The 9,688-nt window shown below is 37.3% G+C and overlaps 1 protein-coding gene across 4 annotated transcripts; it reads right to left on the bottom strand.

The window, feature by feature from the left end:
* Positions 1–3,554: 3,554 nt before the first annotated feature.
* LOC131046024 (pentatricopeptide repeat-containing protein At3g12770) lies at positions 3,555–7,325 on the bottom strand. 4 transcript variants are annotated; one of them, XM_057979665.2, is made up of 3 exons: positions 4,593–7,325; positions 4,069–4,199; positions 3,555–3,861 (listed from the first exon to the last, which is right to left on the bottom strand). In XM_057979665.2, exon 1 carries the CDS (start codon positions 7,159–7,161, stop codon positions 4,987–4,989), a length of 2,175 nt encoding a protein of 724 aa, XP_057835648.2. In that variant the 5' UTR covers positions 7,162–7,325; the 3' UTR covers positions 3,555–3,861; positions 4,069–4,199; positions 4,593–4,986. The 4 variants fall into 4 exon arrangements, with proteins under 4 accessions (XP_057835648.2, XP_057835649.2, XP_059074065.1 ...); XM_057979666.2 differs by having other exon boundaries at positions 3,555–4,199; positions 4,593–6,185; positions 6,354–7,325; XM_059218082.1 differs by having other exon boundaries at positions 3,555–4,376.
* Between the last annotated feature and the right edge of the window lie 2,363 nt (positions 7,326–9,688).

The raw sequence follows: 9,688 nt of genomic DNA, 5'->3' as shown, positions 1-9,688 counted from the left end.
GAAATGGAAAACAATAAGAAGTTAGAAAGAGAGATCGATGCTTGGAGGAATTATTTTAGCCATCTTAATCAACCTTTGAGATGACAGGATCCAGGAATATCTCCTTTGCATGCACTTCCCCTTGAATCAATAAATGAGGCAGAAAGGGTAAAGAGCTTGGTCCAACTCATGAGTTCTTGGATTGATGAATCTTACAAGGTTGCCATTGAATTTGCAACAAGGATGATGAAGACAGTCCATCGGGCTATCCAGGTTCTTGAGATCGTTCATAATCTATTGGTAACTGTAGATGCATTCACTCACACTAGAAATGTTGTCATCTCGGTCTTGCAAGTGATAAGAAGGACACCGAGACAAATTCTAGCACAAGAGAAGATAATGGATGGAGAAGCCCATAGCCTTCTGCAGTGGTCAACTTTGCTCCAGATGAAGGAAGTTCTCTTCGAAGATATCAGTTCCAGATGCAGCCAAGTTGAGGGAACCATCCACCCTATTCAAGACAAGGTGTTTGAGGTATTGTGTACAATCCTTGATAGAAGGATTGAGATCGAGACATATGTGGATATCCAAGAGTTGGAAGACAGGATCAAAAACTTTTTTGCAAGGAAGAGAGCATTGTCAAAGAAAGGCAGCGAGATCAGATGTATGCTACTATGTTCCTAATCGAAAAGACAAAAGAACTTGAGTCTGGGTGGGAGACGACTCTTCTCACTGCTTTTGATCAAGTCCTCCACATGGAAGAATGAATGAAGAATATTCCTGAGATTCCCATTGTTGAGATTGAGGTGATTGCGTCCAGATTCATTGAATATGCTAGAAAAAAGCATAGGAAAGGGAACAAAGTTCTAGATGAAAAGTTGTTATAAAATGATGTGGCAACTTAATTCCTATTGGGCTATGTCTCCTCGCTATTTGTGCCAATTCCTATTGGCTATGGATTGATAATGTTTATCTAAATGGGGACTTTTTTGTAACAAACCCTAATTAGGGTTTAGGTGTCAAAATCTCAACCATCGATCTTCTTTTGATCCAGACCGTTCATTGTATTAGAGAGTGCTATATAAGCCCTCACTCATTTCATTTTAAAAAGAGAGAAAGTTAGAGAGTTAGAGAGAGAAATTTAGAATTTATAAGTTTAATATTGTCAGCAGCAGAGAAATAAGTAGTGAAGAGAGAAAGTTGAACAATTGTTGTTTTATTTGGCTATGAGATCAATAAAATATTGAAGTTATGGTGTTTTATTGCAATCCTTGTGGCTATTTTCATGGTTGTTTATCTTCTTGAATCACTCTTAGTAGAGATAGCATTTAAGTTTTAAGTTTGAAGGACGAATGTTGTGCTTGATCTTTGATAAGACTCATATCCCAAACCACTAGGTCCTTACTGATTGTAAGAAAGCCCTGTGTGGTCAACTGGAAACATTGAGATTGTTTAAAAAGTTCAATCATTGTTGGAGGCATTGATATGTATCTTACTGATAGTATCCATCCCCTTAGTGATTTGAAAATCATTGAATCCCCTTAGAAGATCACACCAATTCCAGTGGAGTTGTAACCTCTTGGCAATACTGAAATTGGTAGAGTTCTATCAAGACCAATCATCACTAAGTCATTCTTAGGATTAGTTTAGTCTCACTTCCTTGGAACCTTTATCTTTTGATCGTTTTTGAAACATCAATTAGTATTAGGAGAATCCTGTTTCCTCATTTGAAAAGTAGTTGCACGAACAAGCTTTCCCTAAAAGTACGTAAGGCCCATTGAAAAACAGTAAACACAACGACCACTAGTGCTTATCCATGAGTAGAGAACCTACATAACAGAACCTTGAAGTTTCTCCGATTGATCCTTTTTGCAATATCTTCAGCATTCGGAAACTTTACTCAAGAGAGGATAAGATACCTCTGGGTATTTTATTCTGTGTTTGGTCATGTACAAAATACACATCAACACATGCTCTCCTAGATAATTTTGCTCGTTAAGCTTTCAATGATCGTTGGATTACTTGATGTCATCAAGACACACTGACCATGACAAACCGTGGTAACTTAACCTCTATCTTGTGTGTCGACAACCTGAGCTAACCTCCTCCCACTGAAAGGTTAAAGACTAAGGACTAACACCTAACTAGAAACCCCAAGCAATAAAGCAAAAAGTGGGGGGGGTCCCCATTTGCAATGGGGAAATGTGTGAAAATGTCACAACAAATAGCAACAGCATTAATCATTTGGCCCAGAATGCCATACTTCACAATCGAACAAACCATATTGAGCTGAGATATCATTTCATTCAGAGTGTTCTTGAAAAGAGCAAGCTGAAAGTTAAAAAGATACATACAAAGGTGAATCCGACTGATGCATTGATGAAGGTAGTCTCAAATGAGAAGATTGAGTTTTGTAGGGCCTCTTTTAACCTTGTCAAGATGTGACAAATAAGCCTGGTAAAGTGGGGAACATCTCTGAGCAACTTTCCTTGCAGCAATAGTTGGACTTCAAGTGGGAGATTGTTGGATGTGAAGTCCAACACTCATGGATTATTCAACTCCCTTATTTGTTTTTCTATTGGTGGTCCTTGGCTTCTACTTTGGAGACTTATAATTTATTGTGCAGATGATGTAATAAATAGCTGATGACACTGTTGTAGCTGTAACTGTATAGACAGAATTAATAAAACAGAGTTTTCCCCTGCTTTTCCCATGGATGTAGCCATCATGGTAAACCATGTAAATTTGATGTTTTGTGTTCATTGGTCTTATCAATCTGTTGTTTGTTTTATCTTTGTTTTCTTAATCTTAAATATCAACACAAATTGGTGTCGATGAAAAGCCTTCCTTATTGATATTCAAAGCTATTAAACAATGGAAGGCAATGAAGGATGCGTAGTAACTTGACATAGTATACACTAAAGTAATTGTGCAAAAGAAAAAGATGGGCTTATGTTCCTTTATACATTCCCAAATTTCTAATGCACAAAGAGGCAGATAATTCTTACAGAATATAAACAACAGGGATTGGGATCGACAAAATGGCTAGAGCAGCAATCAAAACATTCCTCAAGTTAGAAGTTGTTTCTTTACACTAGACAAGATGGATGAGCAAACAACTTTTCATCACAGGTTAATGGCAAAAAAATTGTTCCCCATCAACTCAAGCCAAAGCCTGAATTTCAATCTATTAAATATACATAAATATACTCCAAAACACTTCTGAAGAACACTACAAACACATTTGAACTTAACATGAAAACATTGAAAAGTGATAAAGGATTAATGGAAATTTTATATTAACATACAAAACAATGGTCTTAAAGGCCTACTGAATATCGCCACATCTCTGCAAATATCTCTTCCCTTCAGGGTATGGGAGTTACTATTCTTGGCCACAATTTGATGATAGTTACTAGAAATAGGGAGCTTGTGCATTTTCATAATTAGCAAAGCGATAACATTAAAAATCAGTAGGACTAAACAAAGACTACATCAATACATTATGATACGTGAATTGCTAAACAAAGATAACATTAGGACTAAACAAAGATAACATGAAAAATAAGCAGAACTAAACAAAGACTACGTCAATACATTATGATACATGAACAGAAATAAGCAGTCCCAATTGTAACTGACTCACACAAGCAGGGAACGATGAATAACATGGTGGACCTTTTCATTGATTCTCCCAGTCATTCCAATCATCACATCTGCAAGGTGATGCACATCAGTATGTATCCAAGTAAAACACATTTGTCTCCTATAGTTTACTCTCTGGTATCTTGCTCGGCAGTGCCGGAATTGCCTCTTCAATAGTCTAACACCTCTGCTATTTCAACAACAACTTGCTTTCATTTCTCCACCATGTTTGAAAGCCTGAAGAAGATCCATTAGAGGAAATGAAAGCATGAGAACTTACTACAAGTTCATCCATCCACTAATCATATTGTGTTTGGCACAGAACTTTTTAAAGGATCAAGTGCCTATGCCGATTTCTGAAAATAGATGATGTTTAGAACTTTAGAGTAAGTTGGCAGCAGAACCACCCCACTGTAAAAGTCATGGGTAGTCATAAAAATTCACCTGTAAAGCTCACCTCCTGATCAGTCTGCACCTCTTTACAACTGTCACAATTGGCTAAAATGAAAATATTCCAGCCAGAAAGGGTGTGACTAATAAATCCAGTAAGAGAGATCCAAAGTTAACCTGAACTCCTGTACGAAATCATAGGAACAAATTCAATATTCATTAAGTATAGGTGAACCTGAAATCCTTTGCTGAAATCTTCACTAATGGCTTTAGCACTGGACTACTATCAACTAAATTCCAAATCTATGAAAAATAGTTCATTGAGAACGATACATTTGGATAGAACTCAAAAGTGTATTACACTGCAGAGACATGCCAAAACAATGTTAAATTCAACAAGTTGAGAAATTCATACAAAAAATATCATTCAAATTTCTGCCTTTAATATTTAAGAAAGATATGCAACATTTGCATGCCATTTTCACTACCCTTTGTTAAGGAAATAATCTAGTTACAGCTTAATAAACATTCATAAAAATTAAAAAACATAAAAGAGACTAAAACAATAAAAAACATACCCTTTAGTCCTAAATTTCCTCAGAGTCCCACGGAGAGACAAAGTCTACTAGAAAGGAAAGTCCCTTGTATATTTCCATCAATCAAATATGGTGTCCCAAGAAGTTTACAACTGCCATAACATCCTTCTTAAAACCCCTTATAGGAGCTATGAAATATAGTTGCTTGTATGCTTTACAACTTCCATTACCATATTAGACAATAAATTGCTCGGTGTAGGCCAGTTCGTGTGGGCTTTCAAATTTTTCTAATCGCACTTGGTCTTAATTTCCTTGGATCTTCAAGCACAACAATAGGGACACACAGATTGCCAGGTGTACACAGCCTTAGCATGTTATAAGCATTACTTCGTGGATATGCAAGTTCATATCTCTTGTAACTCTTCAATGCCATCCCTTACCAGTAATCCCTACATGAGCACAAACCATCCTTGAAGTGATGGAAACGATTTACGTCCCGAACAATTATTTCACGCTTAACAATCTTGGAAATGAACTTAGATGCAATGTGACAATCACCACACACACGTAAATTCTTTATGATGTGGATAGGGGTTCCAGGACTGGTATTAATAATCCCAAAAGCAATGGCCAGCTTCTCACTATGACTGTAGAGCATACGTTCCTTCACTTCCTCTTCTAAATCATGTAGTACAAAATTTGTATCCGGTGCATACCCTGCTTCCTCCATCTGACGACTCAAAGTCTCCAGCATTGCATAGATTTGTTCTGATTGCGGGTGTGATCTATCTCCCGTACAGAATGCATGAACTTTATGATTCATCTCAATCAAGCTGCATCCTGGTGTCTTTTTCACTCGTCTCTCTTTCATCATTTTCCTCACCTTTGCTGCAGCATCCCACTTGCCAGCAGCTGCATAGATGTTTGACAGTAGTATAAAAACACCTGAATTTTGAGGCTCCAACTCAAAAAGATGTTCTGCTGCAAGTTCACCCAGTTTGATATCGCCATGGATTCTACACGCTCCAAGCAATGCTCCCCACACACCAGCATTAGGTTTGAGAGGCATCTCTCTGATAAGTTCCTTCGCTTCATCTAAACACCCTGCTCGTCCAAGGAGGTCCACCATGCATGCATAGTGTTTCTCTACTGGCAGTATGCAATAGTCTCGTCTCATGCACTCAAAAAATTGCCAACCCTCCTTTACCAGGCCCGCATGACTACATGCCGACAGCAGAGAAACAAAGGTGACATGATCTGGCTTCAGGTCAGTCTGTTGCATTTGAGAAAAGAGAGCAACAGCATCCTCCCCGAGTCCATGCATACCATATCCTGCAATCATCGCACTCCATGAAATCACATTTCTTTCGGGCATTTTATCAAAAACTTGTCTTGCTATATCTACCCTTCCACATTTACAATACATGTCAACCAGTGACGTTCCTACTAGAACACTCGAATCAAATCCACTCCTAATTATATAATCATGAAATTGCTTGCCTTGTTGCAAAGCTCCTAAATGAGCACAAGCCAATAGCACACTCACCATGGTACTCGAATTGGGTTCCACCTCTGTCATCTTCATCTGATCAAACATTTCCAACGCCTCAGTGCCATACCCATTCTGTGCATATCCTGAAATCATTGCATTCCAAGACACCACATTTCTCATACACATTTTGTCAAACACTTTGCGTGCAATATCAACAACCCCACATTTCGCATACATGTCTACAAGTGCAGTACCCACAACAGCATCTGGCTCAATTTCTCTTCTATTAACATACCCATGAACCATCTTACCTTGTTCCAAGTTACCCAACCGGCTACAAGCGTGGAGAGCGCTCATCGCGGCAATAGGATCTGAAACTACACCATCCTGTTGCATTTGATGAAACAAAACTAACGCCTCTGTAGCATCTCCTCCATTTTGTGCATACCCAGCAATCAACGCAGTCCACGAAACTACATCTTTGTGGGGTATTTTGTCAAACACGTGGCGTGCATCTTCTAGACTTCCCAGTTTAACGTACATATCTATGAGAGCAGCACCTATAAATATATTTGAACAGAGCCCAAATCTAACAATTTGATCATGAATCCCCTTACCTTCTTTGAGAGCCAACAGACTGGAACATCCTTTACCTTCTTCGAGAGCCAATAGTTCCGCACAAGCCTTGACCACAGAGGGAAAAGTAAATTCATTTGGCCTTACGCCGTGTTCCTGCATTTGGTGATAAAGTTCAAGGCTCTCTCTACAGAGCCCATTCTTAGCACAAGCCCTAATAATTACATTCCACAAGTATATATCTCTGTGTGGTATTTTGTCAAAGACTTGGCGTGCATTGTCCACTCTACCATAAAGACCATAGAAACTAAGGAGTTTGGTACCAAGAAAGTAATCATGTTCAAGACCAGCTATAAGTATTTTGGCATGGAGCTGGCGGAGTGTAATGAGATCATTGCAGGCCTGCAAAAGGGCGGCATAGTCGATTGGATTGTTATTGTTTGTTGGTATTTGTTTTAGTGTGTCGCGAGAAATTGAAAAAGATGTCTTTGCCAAGATTGTTTTGAGTTTGTAAATTTTTCCTGTACTTGGGATTGATTGCATTATTACTTCTCACAAAAATCCCACCTTCCGTTCAACTTTCATGTGAATTTGAAGTAAGTTGCAGCCATGGTGTGAGGCGTTAACTTTATTTTCTAAATATCGAATGTATGAGATAATTAGGCTGAGAGGTGTTATTCAGGGAGTTTTTCATATTGGATTTATGTAAATGTAACTGAAAATTGGAACATAGCCTACAAATATTTTTTAAAAAAAAATTTAAATTTTTAGTTACATTTAAAAATTAGGAGAAGCAGACAAGTAGTCATTAAATCTAATTTTGTGCACCTGTAGATCTTAAACAATACATTTTGACAGTTTTCTTGTTGTTGTCTTTGTATGCGACTTAATTGCATATAGCTATTGTTTTGGCTTTTCAGTAGTAACAACGCATGATGTGGGATCCATTATGTGTGCAAGGATTAAAAAGTACACATTTTGAAGTGTACCTACTTAAAGATGTCCCAATAATCATGCACTTAATATTGCCAATACTTATGGACAAATGTCTCAATAGTTTTGTACAAATTTTCTAGTAGTCGTGCACAAATGGGGCAATTATGGTCCAACAAAGCTAAAAATGAGCGGCTATTAGTACGTGAAATTTATTAATGAGCTTTTAGTTATCATTTTTTGGTTCCTTTAAAGTTAATAACTGGGGGGTTGGGTGCACAAGGAGTGCACGGTTATTAGAACACGCCATGCTCTTCCTATAATTAAATAAAATTAGTTTTTAATAAATAATATTGATGAAATTAAAATATATATATATATATATACTAACTAATGTAAATAAATAAAAATAATATTCTAATAAATAATTTTAAAAACTTAGAACATATATCGTAAAATCCTACTAATAGATCTCAAGAGATATTTCTTGATATTTGATGTTTTTAGAGAGATATATTTAAATTATCTTTTATGGACAATTTTAATAAATTTGAATCATATCAGTAGTATCAAAATTTTATGAAAAACAGATTAGTGTAAAAATGAGGATGTCAAATGTGTTGCTCCCTAGGGTTTCTATCAATTTGTGAGACTGGGAGATACTTTTCGAAATCATTCTAATGTTTTTGGAAGTTATTTAGGATCCTTTTGGACAACAAAGTTTGGTCTAGTCATTATGCACTTTGGCTATAGATATGGTTTCAACAACGACAATAGTAACGATGGGAGGTTTAAAAAATATGGTTGGGAAGCAAGGAAGGGTAATGTATGTGTAAGAGGTAGAGGGAAAATAGGTCGAGAGAGAGGCAAATTGTAGGGGATGATAGGATTGAGAGGAACAATAAAGTTGCATAGACAAACCAAGCTATTGTAAGGAACACGGTTCACCTGGATGAGGGTATATAAAATGAAGTATTGGAAAATAAGAAGTTTTTTGTTGGATACAGGTTTGATTGGAAGATTCAAAGGTTATTAGTCGTTTCTGGGTGATTTTGCACAAATGGATGACAGAGTTTTGGAATCCCATTTTGACAGTAGGTGTGCAAATTTACCTTGGTGCTTGAGGCTTTTTTGTGGTAGTGTTTAAAAATGTTCAGGACATGAATAAAATTTTATGCAAATATCAATGGAGTTGGGAGGAGAAGCACTTGTTGTTTTTGAAACCATGGTATCTAGCCTTCAACCATACCACTGAATCTTTTGACAAGATTCCTATATGGGTAAGACTTCTAAATCTTCTGATTCAATATTGGTTTGAATCTTGCTTTGAAGCTATTGGAAATTCTTTGGGTAAATTTTTAAATATAGATGAGTGTTCCTTGGATTTTTAGCATACTACATATGCTCGAATTTTGGTTGAGATGGATGTGACTAAGGCGCTTCCTCTGGAACTAGATTTAAAATAGAGTAATGGGAGTTGGCTGCAACTAGTGGATTATGAAGGTGTACCATTTAGATATAGAAGATACTTTCAAATGAGGCATATTGCAACCAAATGTGATAAGTAACAATTGAGTAGAATGGAAACCTAGAGGAGGGGGTTTCCCTCCATCACTATGCAATGGATAAGATAACATTGATGCCCTCAAGGGCTTAAACAATTAAGGAGATATTGAGGATAAATGGGACAAAGATCCCTCAACTTCTAAGGTTTTGAAAGGGGTAGATAAGAATGATAATACTAGTGTTAATACTAGTCTTTGTTTGGCTGGATAGATGGTGGTCAACCCTATTCATTCACACAAAGAAGGGGGGGTGAGTGGGTTCATTGGATCATCCCTTGAGGTATTGCGGATAGCTACAGAATAAGAGAACGGTATGAACGTTGTGAAGGGGAAGAGATCACAGAGTTCAATTGAGGCTATATTGTTGTAAAATAGTAGCCCTGTAATTCCATGCTACATAAGTGCCTTCGCTTTATACTGATTAGAGATCTTCTTCACCTTTTTGTCCCTTTATCTGCATGGCTTGCTCTATTGCCCACTATCTTGTCCTTGTCCCTGGCTTCATTGACTGTATGACTCAAGGACACTTGTGCACTATTCTAGCATCTTGTAAACCTGCAATCTGCAAGGTG

The sequence above is a fragment of the Cryptomeria japonica genome, chromosome 3 (genome assembly GCF_030272615.1).
Source record: "Cryptomeria japonica chromosome 3, Sugi_1.0, whole genome shotgun sequence".
Taxonomy (NCBI): Eukaryota; Viridiplantae; Streptophyta; class Pinopsida; order Cupressales; family Cupressaceae; genus Cryptomeria; species Cryptomeria japonica.
Note: the sequence above shows the minus strand (reverse complement) of the source record. Positions and strands in the feature narration are given on the sequence as shown.

Coding starts and splice junctions, on each gene's coding strand:
- LOC131046024 (XM_059218082.1), bottom strand. CDS start 7,161: ATGCAATCAATCCCAAGTACAGGAAAAATTTACAAACTCAAAACAATC.